Source organism: Bombyx mori, chromosome 5 (genome assembly GCF_030269925.1).
Source record: "Bombyx mori chromosome 5, ASM3026992v2".
Taxonomy (NCBI): domain Eukaryota; kingdom Metazoa; phylum Arthropoda; class Insecta; order Lepidoptera; family Bombycidae; genus Bombyx; species Bombyx mori.
In genome coordinates, this window is record NC_085111.1 from 16028494 (window position 1) to 16050072 (window position 21579).

Sequence of the window (21579 nt, forward strand, 5' to 3'; positions counted from 1 at the left end):
ACCAACTATTCACTAGACAATCGAGGCAATTTCATTAATTCAGGAGTTTTTTCAATCGTTCACTTTGTCACAACACTATTTTTATTTCATCAAAAACTGACAACACGGTAAACGTCTGTTGAACTCTGTTGACTTCGTCTAATAAAAAATCCGACTATAGTTAAGAATACATTCTTGACGTCAGGGACAAAGACTGTTTTGTTTACAATAAATTAAGCTTATCGCCTAGCTAGTTTAAATAATTCTCGCCGGATCTTCTCAGCGGGTCGCGATTCGGATCCGGTAGCAGATTCATTCGCGAAGCAGCTGCTCTTGAGTTGTTAGGTCTCCTTCGGAGGCGCTCGGGCAGCTGTTAGCAAATCCCACCCCTTCTGGCTGAGCCTTTGCTCGCCCACCTGTCCTGGTGAAACTGGAAAGACCTCCGGGCCACCAGTAATCCTTCAATCGTAAAAAAGTTTAAATAATGGCACGTATATTCTACAGATGATGAGTATGAGTGTATCAAATATGAGAGTCATAATTGGTACAAAAAACAATGTCTCATAAAAACTAAGATTTTGCAGAATACACGCTTATAAGTGATACAATAGGTAATTAATTTTGAAATATTTATATGGAACTAAGCATTAATTCCAATGAAAAAAGTTAGATTTTTGGAAGAAAAATATCAAAAACCACGTTCAACATAGTGAAAAATGAACATCTGTTCCATTATTTTTTATTTATTTTTTATTGCTTAGATGTGTGGACGAGCTCACAGCCCACCTGGTGTTAAGTGGTTACTGGAGCCCATAGACATCTACAACGTAAATGCGCCACACACCTTGAGATATAGTTCTAAGGTCTCAATATAGTCACAACGGCTGCCCCACCCTTCAAACCGAAACGCATTACTGCTTCATGGCAGAAATAGGCGGGGCGGTGTTACCTACCCGTGCGGACTCACAAGAGGTCCTACCACCAGTAATTACGCAAATTATAATTTTGCGGGTTTAATTTTTATTGCACGATGTTATTCCTTCACCGTGGAAGTCAATCGTGAACATTTGTTGAGTACGTATTTCATTAGAAAAATTGGTACCCGCCAGCGAGATTCGAAAACCAGTGCATCGCTCGATACGAATGCACCGGACGTCTTATCCTTTAGGCCACGACGACTTCACAAAATGATGGCTAGAGGCGAGATAAATAGTATAGAATATAGATGCGACTTATTCAAATAAAAATAATTAATATGGTTCTTTTTTTTTTTCGAACTTATTTTTATTTAAGTATTGATAAGTCAAATAAACAATTCGTTTTAGGATTGTGTGTTTGAAGAGACAAAAGAAATTAAAATATTTTTATAAAAAAAATAGCGACAAGTGAAATTCAAATTCAAAATCATTTATTTCAACTTAGATGTCAGTAAGTATAACACACTTGTTGAATGTCAAAATATAAATAACAATGTTAATGTAACCAAAAAAAGCCACAGTCCTGAGAAGAACCAGCGAAACCAACTCAGCGGGCTTTTTTGTTGTTTTTTCTCATTTTTTTTTTTAAATAAGTAAGAATATTTACAATAAACAAAAAACAAGTCAAAATATACACTTAAAAATAATGAAAAATGAAAAGTAAATAATACATAACTTTATAATATGCCTTGTTGCACAAACGTTCCTTGACAGTTTTCTTAAATCTATGAACAGGTAATAATTGAACGTTTTGTGGGATCTTGTTGAAAAGTTGTACACCCAGCCCCTTAAGAGTTGCTTATTATCTTAATTCGAGCCGCCGGCAACGCAAGCCTATGTTTGTTCCTAGTGTTCACATTATGCAAATCGCAGACTCTAGGGAATTCTTCTATTTTTTTACGCACGTATAATAAATTTTCAAAAATATATTTGGACGCTAAAGTTAGAATTTTGATTTTCTTAAACTTGTCCCTCAAGGATTCCCTCGGGTGTATATTATAAATAGCACGAATAGCCCTCTTCTGCAGGATGAAAATCGTTTCGACATCGGCAGCATTGCCCCATAGCAAAATGCCATAGGACATAACACTATGAAAATAACTGAAATAAACCAGACGTGCTGTATCTTCATTACTATACGTTCGCTTCTTTTTTTACCGCAAACGCTGCAGAACTAAGTCTACTCGCTAACTTGCATATGTGAGGACCCCACTGCAGCTTAGAATCAACTGTTATACCAATAAAAACTGTCGAATCCACAAGATCCAGTGTCTCTCCACTTACAGTAATATTAGTGTTTACTTGTCTAACATTAGGTGTGGTAAATTTTATACATTTTGTTTTTTTGTTATTTAATAACAGATTATTAACACTAAACCAATGTTCCACGCGCGAGATAGCATCAATCACATCGTCATAATCTTCCAATTGTCGTTTAATTTTAAACAATAAGTATGTATCGTCACCGAATAATACGACCTCGTGACGGGTTTCAATAAACTTTGGTAAATGATATACACAAGAAATAGGAAGGCACCCAATATGGAACCCATATGTAAGACACCGGAAGATCTCTTTCCTTTAACGTCTACCTTTTGGATTCTTCTGGATAAATAAGATTTAATAAGTTCTAATGAAACGCCCCTAATACCATAATGGTGTAATTTCCTCAACAATGTATTATGCTCAACACAATCAAAAGCTTTAGATAAGTCGCAGAATACCCCAAGTGCATTATGCGATTCCTCCCAAGCCTGAGAAATATTTTTAATAAGATCTACACCTGCATCAATAGTTGAACGACCTCTAGTAAATCCATATTGTTTGTTATGAAACAGGTTATTGGAATTGAAATGGTTCAAAAGTACCAAAATATTTTTTTCAAAAATTTTACTCAATGTAGGTAGTAGGTACTGAAATGGGCCTTAAGTTAGAGTGATCAAAAGTACTACCAGATTTAAACAAAGGTATTATTTTACTATATTTCATTAGATCAGGAAACACACCACAATCAATACAGTCATTAAATATTGTAGCAAGGTAAGGTGCGATTATATCAATAATGGATTTTATAACCTTAATTGAAAGTCCCCATAAATCACCAGTTTTCTTAATATTAATGAGCTTGAAATAACCAATTATGTCCTTTATACCAATATTTGTGCACTTAAAGTTAACACTGCATTTATCAACATGATCTTGCAGTAATGATTCGGCGTCGGAGATGAAATTAAAGATTTTGTAGTAGAAGCTGGGATATCAGCAAAGTAGCGCACAAAGGCACTGGCCACTTCTTGATGAGAAGTTATTATTCTATCATTGGTTTTCAAAGTTAATTCAGCATTGCTGTTTCTGACATTCCCAGTCTCCTTATTAATGATATTCCAAGTCATTTTAATTTTGTTAGGTGCTTTTTATAAAATGCCTAAGTGCAATGATTTGGCCAATGTACAGACTTTTTTAAACAGCTTGGAATATTTACAGACATACTCATGAAATGACTTATCATGATTATATGATTTTTCATGATAAAGATCATATAATCTTTCCTACTAAAGTAAGTAGGCAATCTACAGATAATCGTACATAAATCAAATTAAGAAACACATTAACACCACACAAATTACCCAAATCCATCATAATCTGATTGCTTACTTGAGTGCCATCTCTTTTTTTTTACTAGGTACACAATACACATTATAAGTTTAAAAAAAAAAGATACAAAATTAATAACAACAAGTAAAAAATTTGGCTTGTAACATAAGCCATGCGCGCACAACTAATCAGGATAGATGTGCTAAGTACACAATGTTCATTACAACTACGTATAAGACAAGACATTACGATAGCGAAAACCAATCGAAATTTTAATGTAAGGAAGTAACAATAAATCACAATTACAAAGGAAATCACATTAAACATTAAACAATTACACTACCTAATCTATTATTAACATGGAGGATGCCCTTAATCATGTTTATAAGCATCGCTAATTTATATTATGTAAAAATATTCAATTCAGTTGATGACTTTTCCAGTTCGTTATAGGTGCGAGTTGCATTGGTGACATGACCCTGACCGCCGCTTAATAAGCTTACATGCACAAAAAAAAGTGTATAAAACATATTTACATATATATCTACCAGACACATAATGCAGCATTTTGTGTAGTACTTCACAACAATATGGATGGTAATAATACCTAATTACCCTACATTATTATTCTTTAGAATTATCTTTAACACTAGTGCCCAAATACTCTGTGTGTGTGTGTCAGTGTGTGTGTGTGTGTGTGTGTGTGTGTGTGTGTGTGTGTGTGTGTGTGTGTGTGTGTGTGTGTGTGTGTGTGTGTGTGTGTGTGTCAGTGTGTGTGTGTGTGTGTGTGTGTGTCAGTGTGTGTGTGTGTGTGTGTGTCAGTGTGTGTGTGTGTGTCAGTGTGTGTGTGTGTGTGTGTGTGTGTCAGTGTGTGTGTGTGTGCGTATGGTGTGTGTATATATAAATAAGTAATGGTCTGAAAAGCGTCAGTGTGCAGTGTGGTAAGGCTCGTAACACGTGTAAGTACACATTGCCAGTTGGCAAGTTTTACAGTACGTGACAGTTCGTTTTTTGCAGACGACGCATTGGCGCCTAAGTCGGTCTGTCTTTTTGGGATTAATCGAACTGTATTGTGCCGGGCTATGTACTGATGTTGCGATGGTTTTTGAGTTAGGTGCAGGGGCTCGGTGTGCTGTAAACAAATCAGTTATCAACGCCTTTCGGAATTTCCGGTGTGCCCACGACTGGTTTTTCAGTAAAATGTACGAGTTCAGGACACTAGCGTTCAAGAGTCTTCTAAAAAATTTTTTGTACCACACCTTATTCCTTTTTCTTTCTAAAGGGTACATTGCGAGTTGCTGATCCTTACGGTCTACTCCGCCCATATTAAGATTATAGTCCTGCGCGACTGTCGGCTTAACTGTATCGCCACACTTGGTAGCTAGGAGAGCATGGTATGTTGAAATAAAAGCCACGAGGTTTTTATCCCTCCACACCACAATGTCCACATCTCCAGAGGTGCATCCCAACAATTGACCGACAATCATGTCGTTTTTTGTAATACTCGCCAATTCAGGTGGTACGAATTGACGGTTTGTCCGGAGCGTCCCCGCGCAGTCAAATCCCCGGATCTTCAGTTCTCGTGCCAGTGATGGAGAGTTGTAGTAATTGTCCATCCATATTGTGTGCCCTTTATGTTCAAGACCATTTAAAAGTCTGAGCACTAGAGCTGGTACTTTCCCCGAGACTGGATCATCTTCTTGAAATGCCGAGGTGTCATGGCCTGCATATACTTCAAAACGCCACAAATAACCAGTCTGAGATTCACACAATTCAAAGGTTTTGATTCCAACTGTGGCTGCTTTGTTAGGGATGAACTGGTTTATTTCAAGCCAGCCCTTCCACATGGTCAGACTCTCATCGAGAGCCACATTTTGAGACAAACTATATAATTCAGAAAACTTGCGATTAAGGTGATCTATTATAGGTTTAATTTTAAAAAGTTTAGCTTGGGGTCGTGTCAACAACGCAGAGTTACAATCTTTATTATTATTAAAATGCAGACATGCTGACAGGAGGTGGAATCTGTCATATGACATCTCCGTGGAAAAGCCAGGAGTACTGAAGATGTCGTTAGAGGTATTCCAGTATTCGGTTAACCGGGTTTTGATCACCACTCCCATAGCCAGAACGATGGCAAAATACGTGTAAAGTTCATTTACATTTGTATCATGCCAACGAGTAATTCGACTACTAGGACAGATCGTTCCATTCTCCAACATGGTCGTTGCCAGCTGCTGTGCGTAAATGTTAGTTTCCCTGACAATCATTTCCATAATTTCACGATCCCATATAGCAATAAATGCTTCGTATGGTCTCGTGAAAGAAACTGTAGGGCCACTAATTTGCGAGAACGGTTCTCGCCTCAAATGAGGTTCAATTTGAGGCGTTGAAAACTTTCTCCATTCAAATTGAAATTTGTTGCTGGGTTCCATGGCAGTCGGCGAAACAGGCGTCGGTGAGGCGGGCGTTGAAGCACAATCGGCTGGTCGAGGCGATTGAGGGGACCGCTCCAAAGTAGCGTTGGCGGATCTTTCGTTGACTTCCGCATCGTCTTCGTCCATAAACATTCTTGCTATTCGGGGCACCGCTAACTCGGCAATCCCTTCTTCCTCTTCGTCAGACTCTTCTTCGCTGCCTGAAAGGAAAAGGTACACGTTCTGGTTTCGATTGTAATAGGTATTTTACTTCCGAGATTGTTGAAAAAAAAGATCGATGTCATAATGAACTTACCATAATTAAGTGCAGTGGTTATTTCAGAATCACGGCGGGGTCTGTCACTGAACGAATTTATTCTACAAAATAAAAAGAATATGTTAATCAAAGCTAGTAATTATTTTGTATAATACGTGGTATACTGAGATGAACTTACAGATTTCGACGCTTTTTTGGGCTAGGATCGTTACTACGCGGACTTCTGAAAAATAAAGCAAATAGGGGTCTGTCACTGAACGAAGGGATTCTACAAAATAAAAATAATATGTTAATGAAAGCTAGTAATTATTTTGTATAGCAGGTGGTATACAGAGATGAACTTACAGATTTCGGCGCTTTTTTGGGGTAGAATCGTTACTACGCGGACTTCTGAAAAATAAAGCAAATAGGGGTCTATCACTGAATGAAGGGATTCTACAAAATAAAAATAATATGTTAATCAAAGCTAGTAATTATTTTGTATAGCAGGTGGTATACAGAGATGAACTTACAGATTTCGGCGCTTTTTTGGGGTAGAATCGTTACTACGCGGACTTCTGAAAAATAAAGCAAATAGGGGTCTATCACTGAACGAAGGGATTCTACAAAATAAAAATAATATGTTAATGAAAGCTAGTAATTATTTTGTATAGCAGGTGGTATACAGAGATGAACTTACAGATTTCGGCGCTTTTTTGGGGTAGAATCGTTACTACGCAGACTTCTGAAAAATAAAGCAAATAGGGGTCTATCACTGAATGAAGGGATTCTACAAAATAAAAATAATATGTTAATCAAAGCTAGTAATTATTTTGTATAGCAGGTGGTATACAGAGATGAACTTACAGATTTCGCCGCTTTTTTGGGGTAGAAGTCTTCTTCGGTGTGCTTGCCCCGCTGCTTGAACCACATTCGACGTATCTACGAAAAATGATTTTTTGGGTTTTAGTTTAAGAGTTTATTTCGATTCAGAAACTGAAGGCTTGCTAGGGAGACGAGCGCCACCACATTGCCCACATGTTCGCACTCCTCTTACACTGCTACGGGCTGCTATGTGAACGCATACCCTCATACCTCATTACACACACCACGACTACTATCCGTCCGGGCATAGCTGGAGTAGCGTCTTAGGTTAGCAGCGAATAGGTAGAGAAAAGAAAGACCACGACCACCCCTAGCACGCCCGCGGGTTTCATCATTGTTAGTACAATTCATGCAAAACAAAGCCAAAGTAAACAGACTGTGCGTGCGAAATAAACACTTTCAAAGTTAAAAAATTGTTAACATTAACAATGCTAAAAACAATCAATCCAATCAAAACGCAAAAAAAGTTAAAAAGAAACATCTAAAAATCAATATCGATAAAAAATGAAAGCGTATAAGTTAGTTCAACCTAGAAGCAAAGAATTCAATCACAGGTATAAAATAAAAAAAATGAAATAACTAAAAATCATTAAATATATATATTATATTATAATATATTGAATTCTTATATATATATATAGAGGATAATATATAATATATTAATAAGTATTAAAATAGATGAAATAAAAAAAAAGTGTAAAGTTAACTGAGTATCGAATTATCGCAAAAATATGGTCACTGATTATTTATTGGTTGAAAAATTAACTTAAATTCTTAATTGGAAATAATTTTATGGTTTTTACCCAAACTGAAAAAATCGAATGTCGATTTTCAAGGGTGGAAAATGGATTCAGAACTACATACCGATTTAAAAAAGTCGAGTTTTATTGTTTGAATGTACCCGTAATATTACGGTGTTGTCGGTTAGAGTTAATGGCTCAAAAATTCGCTATAAGCTGAATTATCTATTTTCTTCACTTTTTAATGTAACAAATACATTTAGAAAATAAACCTGAAGTGATACTTTGACATCGTAATAAAAATAATTAAATAATTACCTATAAAATAATTAATTAAAAAAATATTTTCTATACTTAATTGTCATTCTCGAATTCCCTGAACTAAAAAAAACCGTGATTTTACTGAAAAGATCATTTATTATGTCATATCATATAGTGCATTGTAAATGCAAACTGGAAAAAAATCGATATTTAAGGATTTGAAGTCGTCGTGGCCTAAAGGATAAAACGTCCGGTGCATTCGTAGCGATGCAACGGTGTTCGAATCCCGCAGGCGGGTACCAATTTTTCTAGTGAAATACGTACTTAACAATTGTTCACGATTGACTTCCACGGTGAAGGAATAATATCGTGTAATAAAAATCAAAGCCCGCAAAATTATAATTTGCGTAATTACTGGTGGTAGGACCTCTTGTGAGTCCGCATGGGTAGGTACCACCGCCCGAGTGATTATGCTAGCTTCACCGAACGTGTAAGCTCAGCCTCGAAGACTTTGCTAACGTCTTCCCTAGCAAGGAACAGTGATTCGCTAAATATCGCGGAATTGTGGCTTCCGGAAACGATCCGGTGAGACACTCAGTGGGCTGTGTCTGTGGGTTAATTTTCACGACGAACCCTTCGACGCATTCGACGGGTTCGACGAGAATGGTGACCGGTACTTGAAATGCCTAAAAACACCGAGAATAGATCGAGAGGATACCAAATAGTATCTTAAAGGCAACGGCGACTGTTTTCCGTTTGTTTGTCTGGATCTGGTATGTATTGTATGTATGTATTTATTGTATGTATTGTATTGTATTTGTAGCGGCCACGATTTTTATTGGTGATAGGACCTCTTGTGAGTCCACACGGGTAGGTTCCACCACCCCGCCTATTTCTGCCGTGAAGCAGTAATGCGTTTCGGTTTGAAGGGTGGGGCAGCCGTTGTAACTATACTGAGACCTTAGAACTTCTATCTCAAGGTGTGTGGCGCATTTACGTTGTAGATGTCTATGAGTTCCAGTAACCACTTAACACCGGGTGGGCTGTAAGCTCGTCCACACATGTAGGCAATAAAAAATAAATAAAAATAAAATCGATCTCCTGGACCTCGATTTTTTTGTGAATCGATTTATTAGGTTACTAAGCGAATCGATTTAAAATCGATCTTTTTCGTCAAGAGCCCCCTTCCCTACTTTGAGGTCGAAATTTTCGCATTTGCGACTAAGATAAACGTATTTTGCATTAATTAGATTGAAGTCCACTTTAATAGTGATATATATATATTTCCATCCGGGAGTTCATGTTACGTCCTATATGGCGGTTTTTACCGATGATATTGCATCCGACCGACTTATTGCGTCCTGTATATGGACGCAAGATTGTCCATTTCTCAAATTCAGCCAGAGGTAGCCGAAAGATCCGTACAATGCGTGGGTAAAATATTGGCATGGACGTTATTTTGTCACCGGATTGATTCTCAGCGTATTTCTTAGTTCCGCTGTTTGGCACGCGAATTTTGGAGGTCGCTTCTCCGCGGCGTATATCGGTAGCGTATATTGGATATTTTTTTTACGTATATTTCACCGATAATGTGCCTTCTGTATATAAAAAAATTTCAATTCAAGTTTTTATCAATTCCAATTTGTGGTTTAATTACGTCACACAAAATGACCCCGTTCCAAGAGAAACGCGGGAACAACAGGGGTGAGGGGGCGGAGTTAGCATGCGTCATGCAAGCGCCGTGATTTTGTTTGCAATTCTGTTCCGGCCGGCGCGGGCGCAACGACGACTATAGTGTGAATATCAGCATATTAGAGAATGTATAATAATACTTTTTATCAACAAAACACGTGAGCGGAGCCGCGGATGAAAACTAGTGTTACTTACATACGCATTACAGAAGTTTATTCAGTTATAGCCAATGATAAAATAAACTAGACTTTAATTAGTCGTTTTTAAATAATTCTTATTCTTAATCGTAATTGATATGCCAGTCTCCTTTCATGTTCAATTTTCGCAATTTTTTTGTTTTTGTTTTGTAGACACTTATTATTTAATTATGAGTATTGTTTTTTGAATTATATAATTATGGTTTTAATTGTACTTAATTTATAAAAATAAATAATAGTTTAAAAAAACTAAAAAACACGCTTTATATAAAATTCAACTAAAAAATAGAAAATAAATTTTAATAAATTTAAATTCAAAATAGTGTAAAAAAATACATATTTTATTGTAAAAAAAGCGTGGTGTGCATGGTGTTATTAGTTATAAACATATTTTTGATAGATATGAGTAGAAGAATTATTATTTCAATAATATCTTAAAAAGCACCTCACGCTTTTTTTACAATAAAATATTTTTTTTTCATTCATTCATTCATTTTTTAGTTGAATTTCAATTTTTTCAATTTTTTTTTTCAATTTTGAATTGTCATCGGTCCTCGATAAATCTATAGAGTTTGAATGAAATCTAGCCGTTTAAAGTGGGTCAAAATCGCGTCTATAGTAGTCAGTTACAAACATACATACAAGTGAAGCTAATATAAAGCGTGTAATAAAACTTGATAGTATTGTCGAAAAAATTGTTTTATTTCGTGTTCATAGCTAAATTTATAAAAATGACACTCATATAAATAATGTACTCACACATAAACCTAATTGGAAGAAAGCTGAGAAAGATGAGAGAAAGATGTTTAATCTCGTCTAGAGGAAACCCGAAGGTGGATAAGTTATTTAGAAGGATTCGCGCCCTTTCACCAAGCGTACTGGCAACTAGCTAGGACCCTCAAATCGGAAACTATCGCCAATATACATTCCTTCGTAAGCCTCTCAGGCCAACCCTCGGCTTTTGATAACGATGAAAAGGTAGTGTTATTAGCCGATGCTCTGCAGGAGCAGTGCACCGTCAGTGCTCAAGCCGTGGACCTGAACACACCGAGTTAATTGCTAGAGAGGTCGAGCCCAGAGCTTCCCAAAAACCCTCAGACGCGTTACCCCACATTACCATTAACGGAGTAAAAGAAAAAATCGCGAACTTAAAACAAAGGAAAGCCCCCGGCTCCGCCAGAAACAAATGCCGCATTTTAAAAATGTAACCCCCTAAACTAATAATCATGTTAGTTTCTATTTTAAATGCCGCTATAATGAACTGCATCTTTCCCGCGGTGTAGGAAGAACGTTATCGGCATACACAAACCTGGAAAACCTAAAAACGAACCCGCGAGGTACAGCCCGATCAGCATCCTCCCAGTGTTAGGCACATTATGAGAGTGAATATTACGCAAACGCCTCTGGGACTTCATCTCCTCGAAAAGCATCCTGATCGACGAACAGTTCGGATTCCACGCGAAGTGCTCGTGTATTCAGCAAACGTACTGCCTCACAGACCTCATCTTAGTAGGGATAAATAGCGTAGACCCCTCTCCACGAGGGCCCTCTTCTTCGAAATCGCGAAGGATTCGAAAAAGTCTGGCGCAACGGCTTAATTTACAAACTGTATAAAATAGGCGTGCCCGACAGTCTCGTGCTCATCATACGAGATTTCTTGTGGAGCCCAAATACTAGCTTCTTCCATTTGACTGTATACAGAGGAAGGCCGTTCGGATTGTCGATAATCCCATTCTCACGGATCGTTTGGAACCTCTGGGTCTGCGGAGGGACTTCGGTTCCCTCTGTATTTTGTACCGTATGTTCCATGGGGAGTGCTCTGAGACATTGTACGAGATGATACTGGCATCTCGTTTTTACCATCGCACCGCCCGCCACCGGAGTAGAGTTCATCCATACTATCTGGAGCCACTGCAGTCATCCACAGTGCGTTTCCAGAGATATTTTTTGCCACGTACCATCCGGCTATGGAATGAGCTCCCCTCCACGGTGTTTCCCGAGCGCTATGACATGTCCTTCTTCAAACGAGGCTTGTGGAGAGTATTAAGCGGTAGGCAGCAGCTTGGCTCTGCCCCTGGCATTGCTGAAGTCCATAGGCAACGGTAACCACTCACCATCAGGTGGGCCGTATGCTCGTCTGCATACAAGGGCAATAAAAAAAAAGCCTTTCGTTTCGGTATCGAGTCGAGGGAACTCGATATCTCGGCCGGAGTTCCGCAAGGCTCCGCTCTCTCCCCGCTACTTTTTAGCGTGTCAATTAACGATAAAACCCGGTCGCTAGCGAATGCATCGATCCTTCTTCTTTCTTTCAAAGTCCAGGCCTCAACCTCATATAAAAAGATGGGGAACACCAGTGCCCTTACCAGTCGGACTTTGGTGGTCTTGGTGATATTCCGGTCCTTATAAGCCGAGTTTATCTATGGCCGATCGCGTTATGATTATGCGCCGCTTAATTTCTTCCTCCGAACCACCACTGTTAGTCACTAGTGAACCTAGGTAGGTATAAGATGAAACGACCTCACAACTTGCAATCTCTGTAATCTCCGAGGTATTTTTAATGCTTGTCCACTATAATCATTTTGGTTTTGTGCCTGTTGATTCGGAGACCAAGGCAACTGTTTCGACGCGATTTAGCAATTCTTTTGCTTGTAGCAAAGATCTGATTGCCAAGTGGTTACAAGCCAGCAGAGTATTATCGTCAGCATCACGAAGATTGCATATGTTTTGCCACCAATGGACACACCATCAGTCCAGTCATCTAGAGCGATTCTCATAATTGCCTTAGTGTAAATGTTAAACAAGAGAGGTGACAAGATACACCCTTGCCGGAATCCAGCGCTAGGACGCAGAGGTTGTGAGGCAACGTTGTCTAGCTTTACTGAAGATGTTTTGACACTCCCATATTTTCGAGGGTTTTCCATAAATGCGGCCATTTAACAGAGTCAAATGCTTTTTGAAAGTCAACTAAGCAAATGAACGTTTGCATGTTGAACTCTCTCGGCTTCTCTATTATTTGTCGCACAATCAAGATCGGTTCTCTGGTTCCCTTGCCCTTTACAAAGCCAGCTTGTTCTGGTACTATTTGTGTTGCTAAACAGCTTTTTAAACGTTCATTAAGAATATGTAGAATTTTGCTGCAGTGTGATTGATATCAGGGCAATAAGACGATAATTGCTACACTTCCTTGTCGAACCTTTCTTATGCAATGGAATAAAAAGGGAGTGCGTCCATTCTGTAAGCCAGGTGCCAGATTTCCATATCTTGTACAAATTTCGTGGAAGATTTCGACACCACTCTGGCTAAAATCTTTAACTGTCTAGATTGGGATGTTATCACTTCCTACTGCTTTTCCAGTTTTAAGATGTTTGATGGCATGACGAGCTTCTTATTTCAGTATTTCTGATTCGCATTCTTGGATATCTGATGTCGTTGGGGGTAAAATTTTGCAGTCGGGGTCAAAGAAGAGAGCTTGGCAATATTCTTTCCATCGGTCTGAAAGTCTTCTAACTCTGTTACTACACATCCATCCGATTTCTCAACAGCCCAGGTCTGACACAAGTTTTGGGGATTACACTAATTTTCCGGTACATCTCTTGTTTCGTGTTTTTCAACATGCGCTTCAGCTTTCGAGCAGATCTCTCTCAGAAAGTTATTTTTATCCCTCCTACAGGCTGTTTGAATGTTAGCACCAGTTTGTTCAGTATTTGCACTTCAACTTCCTGTGCTTTTTTGTGTCGTCTCTCTTCCACCAATGGTAAAGCTTCATCACTCATCCAGTGCTGATGTTTTTGGTTTCAGATTTGGTAGGTTTAAATGTTTTCACTGCTTCTCAAATCATTGCTTTTGTTCTATTCCAAAATTCTTCAGCCGTCAGTTGATCATGCCGTTCAATTTTCATTTCTTTCCAACTCTTTTCGAAAGATACAAAAAAGATGTGGGTGTCATGAGGAGCAATTATTTCGCATTCATTAATTTTTCTTGCAACCTGAAGTTTAAGTTGGAATTTAGAGACAAGGATCAGATCCGTAGTCGGCTCCACCACTCCACCTTGATTTTATAAGTATATAGTCAATTTGATTTCGGTATTGAGCAGCTGGTGAAGTTCAAGTGCAGCAGCAAGCCTGCGTGGACGTTGTTTGAAGAGTGTGTTCGCTATCGATAAACCATTGTCATCTCGGTGGGTCGCAATTCCGTTCCGGTGATAGATTCAGCGAAGCACAACTCTTGTTAGGGCTGGTGTTAGCAAATTTTCTCAGGTTTGAAGCCATGAGCTCACCTACCCGTAAGGTCATAACTGAAATAGTCTCCTAGGCTACCGGCGAATAGGAAAAAAAGCCGGCATCCAAACCCAAAGCTACATAAATTTTATTTTTATTGACTTCATAAAAGGAGATGGTTCTTGGGATTGGTTCATTGGGATCTATTATTTATTACATTAATCGAAGACGGCAGCACTCCAAAAAGTATACGGTATCGATATTACTATAACTTTAGGAGGAAGCAGCAACCTCAAAACAATTTATGGAGTACATACAGAAAAAATATTCGGTACCTATATAATCTCAAATATAGCAAGTAGTCATGTAATTAGTGGAATGCATAGAATAAATACAGGACAGTATACGGAACCGATATATCCATACATTTGGATGGATGTCGAAAAACTGATTAAATGTATGGAACAAATACAGAAATATACAATGTGACACATTATTTCCATCATGAACGGATGCAAGGAACCAGCGAAAATTATTTCAAATTGAATATCTTATTTTTGAATTTAAATAAAATTTATTGTTGGTAATAGAATTCACATGACACCAATGTAACTATATTCGCACGAATAATAGTTTAAAACCCATTGGAAACGGTGGATGCAACAGGGTTCGACTATGAAAAGACGCAAGAAGTCTTCATCGATGTAAATATATATATATATATATATATATATATATATATATATATATATATATATATATATATGTGGGATTTATGAATGGTAGGGTGCAGATTACCGCAGAAATTCACACAAAATAATTAAAACAATCTTAACGTCGTACGATCCTTACTCCTTCTTTTGACAACTCTTTTCTCATCTAATTTTTACTTGACAGTGACATCTATCAATATTATAAAAGTGACATAAAAAAAAAAGAACAATCAGAATCCCACACGGCTATCCTGCATTATTCATCTGGCCCGGATGAATGCGATTCTTGTTCGTCATCACCATTAGACCATGGTTTCATCATGTCAGCGGAGCTAGTGGTGTTAATAGGTCCTTCACCGTCTCCTATCTTCTTCACGGTGTATCTGTCATTCCTTTTTTTCTGTATAATTTGATATGGTCCTAAATACTCCGGATGTAGCTTATAGCCTTGAACGAATTGTGTTCTCTTAATCGCTACTAGGTCTCCGATCTCATACTGTATAGCTTCTCGTCTTTTGCGATTGTAAACTTTTCGATTTTCTTCTTGAATTTTCTGAATATTTTGCTTTGCTCTGTCTCTAAGTTCTGATCTTTTGTCTTGAAAGTATACTAAATTCTCCTTTTCTATCAACTTTAGAATATCATCACTTTTGTCTCTCATTTTGATTCCAGTAAGCAGTTCAAAGGGTGTCATCCCAATACTTCTTTGGTAAGTCCCATTTAAACAACGTTGCACTTTGCCAATCTGTCGGTACCATTTTGCAGGATCGTCTGATGTGAGTTTACTCAGCACGTTTATTATTATTTGGTGTATTCTCTCAACTTGACCGTTTCCTCTCAGCTGACCGGTAGTTATTACATAGTGTGTTATGTTTTCTTCGTTACAGTATGTTTTGAAATCATTAGAAGTAAAAGCAGCATTACGATCTTTTATAATTCGCTCAAGCGCTCGCTTGATGGAGAACCGAAACTTTCCTGTTGCAATCTGAGTTTTTGTAGTACTTCTTCCGTCGATAAAGTTTTGGTTGGGTAGATCCACGTAAATTTTGTGAAACCATCTACAACAGTAAAAATGTATTTGTAATTCTTATTCGTAGATGTCAAAGGACCAAGATGATCAACATGGTAAGTAGACAATGGAGTGTCCCCTTTATCAAGCGGGTGTAAATATCCTTCTTTCCTTACTTTTTTATGCGAAATTAATATGCATTCCACGCAATTATCAATAATTGATCGTATCTTCTCTTTGCTATTTTCAATGTAGTAGTCTCGGTTTAGTAATTCTTCCATCTTTATAATTCCGAAATGGCCTTTCTCGTGACATTTTCTTATTATCTCATTTATCATCTTCTTAGGTACAACAATAAGTCTAGTACCATCTTTAACTTTACACAATATTCCATTTTCTAGTACAAAATCTTCATAAGGTTCTCTTTCTAACAATTTCTTTAATAGTTTTATTTTCAGGTCATCATCTTGTGCTCTTTTCAGGCGTGCAGTAGTTTCGGTAAGTATCAGGCTAACAGGGTATCTGCTCAAAGTATCCACATGTCTCATCTGTGTTCCGGATCGGTGTTCAATTTTGTAATCAAATTCTTCAAGGAGGAGTGCCCAGCGAGCAACTCTATGAGGTAAGTCTTTTTTCTGTAGCGTCATGGTTAAAGCAGAACAGTCTGTTATAATTTTGAAAGGAATTCCAAGTAAATAAACTCTAAATTTCTTTATTGCTTCTACAATTGCTAAAATTTCCAGATAGTAGCTGTGATATTTCTTTTCTGCAGGAGTAGTCTTTTTGCTCATGTAGTATATCGGGTGCAGCTGGTTATCTTTTGGGCTTCTCTGCAATAAAACGGCTCCGTAGCCATCTATGCTTGCATCTGTATGTAACTCTGTTTCGAGATTCGAATCGTAAATGCGTAAAACTGGTGAACCACACAAAATCTGTTTTAATTTTTCAAAAGCTCTTTCGCAGTTAATGTCAAAATCAAAGTTTACATCCATCTTGAGTAAATCAGTCAGTGGTTTTGCTATGATTGAGTAATCTTTAACAAATTTTCTAAAATATCCAGTTAAACCCAAGAATGACCTTAGTCCTTTTATATTCTCCGGCTTCTTGAACCTTGCAACAGCTTGTATCTTCTCAGTAGAAGGTTTTACATGATTATCACAAATAATATAACCCAAATATTGAATTTCTCTTTGCAGAAAGTGACATTTCTCCCAATTAAATTGTAACCCATATTCTTGCGCTCTTTCAAGTATTTTCTTCATCTTCTTGATTCCTTCTTCTTCTGTTTTAGAAGGTATTATTAGGTCATCTAAATAAGCTAGGACAGTGCCATCTAGAATGAAATCCTGAAAGATATCATTAACGAATCGTTGGAATACGGACGGCGCTGTGCACAAACCGAATGGCATTTTATTGAATTCATATTGTCCTTGTGGTGTTACGAATGCAGTATACTTCTGGCTTTCTTCGCTGACATTCACGTGTAAAAATCCATTTTTCAAATCTAGTGACGTAAATAGTTGTGCTTCTTTCAGTTTGTCGAGTAGGTCTTCTATAAGCGGAAGTGGAAATCTTTCTCTGATAATTTTCTTGTTGAGCCTTCTGTAATCTACGCATAGTCGGTAACTTCCATTTTTCTTTTTCGCTAATACTATCGGACTTGCAAATTCTGATTTACTTGCTTTTATTACATCTTAATCTAACCATTCTTCTATCTGTTTATTTACTATGTTTAACTCTAGAGGTGAGAGTCTTCGGGGAGTCTGGTGAATCGGATCCTCATTGGTAAGTATAATTTTAAGTTTTACATTTGATTCTTTCGTCGTAGTCTTTAAGTCATCATAGTCTTCCAGTAATTTCTTAATTGTGTCTTTATATTTCATCGTCTTAATATCATATTTGTCTGTAAGTTCTTCTTTGTAATCATTAATCTGAGTCAGGTGTAATATCTTCTTCACTGAAATTCCATCAGCGGAAAATGCAATTTCAATTTCGTTCAATATCGGATTTCCGAGTAAAATATTAACCGGTATTACGTCATCGTCTACCACGTTAATCTTTGTTTCAAAAGTCACATCATCCATTTCAATTCTTGCTGTAAAATATCCTTTTGTGCGTACTTCATGCTCGGCTATTCCTGATAAATTAAGTGTATTGTTCGGATCGTAGTCATTATCCTTTGACAGTACTTCTCTATAATAGCATTCTCGAATTAAATTTGCATCGCTTCCGGTGTCAAGAAAAGTAGTAACTTCAATATCATTAATCTTGGCTTTCTTGTATGGCTGACGAAGATTCGAAGTAAAGTCGCTTACATCTTGGATTTTAAGTGTCTTCTTCATCGTACTCTGACATTCGTTTGATTTGTGTCCGTATTCATTACACTTGAAACATTTTATTCCATTTGTGCATGCCGATGATTGGTGGCTAGAATCACCGCAGTTGTAACATCTCTTAGTGTACACGGGCTTGCGTCCTGTAGTTGTCGTGGGTGTAATCTGAGCAGCAGCCTTATGGTGCATCTTTTCCTTTATTTGTGTGTATACTTCCAGTTTCTTTCGAAATTGTTTCATGTCGGTAGCTCCGTATAAAATAGATTTGTTCGTTTCAGAGTCACGGATACCATCTATCACGTATTCTATGATAGCTTCGTCTTCAACTTTCCCATGCATAGCCAATTCCTTCATGTGTAGAAAATACTGTTGGTAAGTCTCACTCGTTTTCATCTTGCGTGATGCTAATTTTTTGTGGATGGTAGCACTACTGAGTTTTGGAGCAAATTCTTCTTTTAATAATTCTTTAAGTACGACCCATGATGTTATCGAGCCCAACGATCGCAGAAATAACTTTGCTGTACCAGAGAGAAGTCTTTTCGAATAAATAATTTTCTCTATTTCAGTCCACTCCATTAACGTAGCGGTATCTTCAAAATCACTTATCCATGTCTCAATCGGGTAGGTATCATCTCCGGTAAAGAGCGTCATAGATTTCTCTAAGTCATTAAAAGAAATCCGTGGTTTGTTTCCAGAGGTAATATCGTCTGAACTGGGTTTTGTCAAATCTTCATTGTCTTTCTGATTTCGTCGTGCCATTCTGTATCAATTGTTTCGTCTTTTATCAACCAAAATAATAACCAATCGTCTTCATAAATTTTTCTGAATAAAATAATCGTCGTTCCCTCAAATGGTAAAATTCTACCAAATATCGGGTATTTTTTTCAGTATGGCAATATTTTATTTCTCTTCTTGATTGACACAGATGATGTTTGACAGCTTGCTTGGCGATTATGTGGCATCTAATATTCACGCTTTTACACCGTACACCATGTTTTCTTCATATCCCGGACGAGCCCCCATAAAAGTTGTGGGATTTATGAATGGTAGGGTGCAGATTACCGCAGAAATTCACACAAAATAATTAAAACAATCTTAACGTCGTACGATCCTTACTCCTTCTTTTGACAACTCTTTTCTCATCTAATTTTTACTTGACAGTGACATCTATCAATATTATAAAAGTGACATAAAAAAAATAAGAACAATCAGAATCCCACATATATATACATATACAGTCGTGGTCAACTAATTAGGGACATTAAAGATAGTGAAGAGCTATAACCGATTATGTACATTTAAATATTAAACCCTATTGATTTCTCAGCACCTATTATTTGTATAATGTGGTCCGATTATTATGCTATAAATGGCTGTAAATAAAACATTTAATAAATACAAAAAGTATTTAATATCAAAGATTAAACATGTATTAAATATTAAGGTACAATTCTGTAGTGGACATTTAATTAAGGACAGTAAAGTATAATGAAAAATACAGTTACACAAAACTTATAATCTTCAGTGTTATAATATCTCTAACAGCTCCATTTTATTACGTGTAAATTCAGTACCCAGTAGCAAAACCTTTGTTAGTAATTACCGCTTGACACCGATGTGGCATAGACATTATCAGTTTCTGACATGTTTCGACAGGAATGTTTGCCCATGCCTCACAAAAAGCTTCATGAAGTTCATCCAAATTTGTATTACGATAAGTGGCAACTTTTTTCTTGATTTCGTGCCAAAGGTGCTCAATTGGGTTGAGATCTGGGCTGCATAGCACCGATACAAACTGACTGGTAAGAAACGACTTGACTGAATGGGCGGTATGTTTCGGGTCGTTATCCTGCTGAAACGTCCATATAATAGGGAGATGCTCCTCAGCATAGGGAAGCATAGTTTCTTCCAATATTGCCTTGTATTGATGTTGGTCTAAGTTACCCTGAACTTTCCTCACAGGTCCCACTCCACGTCCAGAAAATGAATCCCATATTTTAATGTTTCCACCGCCATGTTTCACCTGTTTTTTTGTGAATCTTGGATTCATTTCCGCTTTTACAGGACGCCGTACATATTGCCTACCATCTGAAGAAATCAAATTAACCTTGGTCTCGTCAGAGAAAAGTACATGTTGCCATTGGGCGTAGGTCCAATGTCCATATTTACGTGCAAATGCCAAACGAGCATTTCTATGTTCTTTCTTCAACAACGGTACTTTGCGAGCCGCTCTTCCGAACAGCCCTGCTTCTACCCAACGTCGTCGAACGGTTTTCGCAGATACACCGGTTCTTTCGTTTGCCCCAAACACTTCGTGTTTAATTAAAATAGAGCCTAGAAACAGATCTTTCTTAGCTAACCTGGTTATCATTCTATCTTCTTGCGGAGTCGTTTTTCTCGATCTTTTTGTTCTGGACATATTTAAAGCTGTGTTATAGTGCTTGAAATGTTGCACTGCATTGCATACCATAGTTTTTGAACAATTTAAATGTTGTGCTATCCTTCGGTATGACCAACCATGCTCGACAAACTTCATGATAATAGTGTTGGATCGCAACTTTTATTTATGCCCATTTTTCTTCAAAATAATTCTCAAAACTTAAAATAAAAAATCTGGATTGCCGCCAAAACGACCACTAAACAATAAGAAAAGAAATAAAAAAGTCTTAAAATTCCAATTTTGAAACTAGAACGCAATACCTCAGTGTCCCTAATTAAATGGCCAGCCAGCATTCTTTGAACCAATAGCACTATGATATTGTATCAGCTATACTGTAAAGAGGTTTAATGTTTAAGAAGTTGTTATTGTTTGTATAATCGCGCACATAAATGACTAATTACACTTACATGTAAAAGATATGGAACATTGCTAAGACTCGTTGGAAAATAAAAAAAATATTCACAATTTAGCTTAACTAGAGATTGTCCCTAATTAGTTGACCACGACTGTATATATATATACATATATATATATACATATATATATACACATACACATATACACATATTCGTTTGGGTTTTATTATTTTCTATTATCTTTCTATCAAATATGACAAATAAATCCGCTTACAAATTCGTAAAATGACTGCTTCGAGCGTTGTTTTTTACTTAATATGTAAACACTACAGTCATGTTAATAAATAAAATTAAATATTACTTACTGTTCCATGATTTTTTTAGTTGAAATCAACAAATCTTACAAAATTGTACACAATCCAAACAAATAAGCGACAAGCATTGAATAACTTCAGGTCACAGAATGCTTGAGTCATAGATTATACACTTAATATATTTGGTTGAGACTTGAG

At 37.2% G+C, this 21579-nt stretch overlaps 1 protein-coding gene across 14 annotated transcripts; it reads right to left on the minus strand.

Annotated features, from left to right (window-relative positions):
* Positions 1-1370: 1370 nt before the first annotated feature.
* On the minus strand, positions 1371-21579 carry LOC119628548 (piggyBac transposable element-derived protein 4). Of its 14 annotated transcripts, none has more exons than XM_038011198.2 (8): positions 21433-21579; positions 7092-7166; positions 6925-6969; positions 6758-6802; positions 6591-6635; positions 6424-6468; positions 6285-6346; positions 1371-6189 (listed from the first exon to the last, which is right to left on the minus strand). In XM_038011198.2, exons 1-8 carry the CDS (start codon positions 21438-21440, stop codon positions 4478-4480), a joined length of 2037 nt encoding a protein of 678 aa, XP_037867126.1. In that variant the 5' UTR covers positions 21441-21579; the 3' UTR covers positions 1371-4477. The 14 variants fall into 14 exon arrangements, with proteins under 14 accessions (XP_037867126.1, XP_062524788.1, XP_037867130.1 ...); XM_062668804.1 differs by having other exon boundaries at positions 6424-6513; XM_038011202.2 differs by lacking the exon at positions 6925-6969.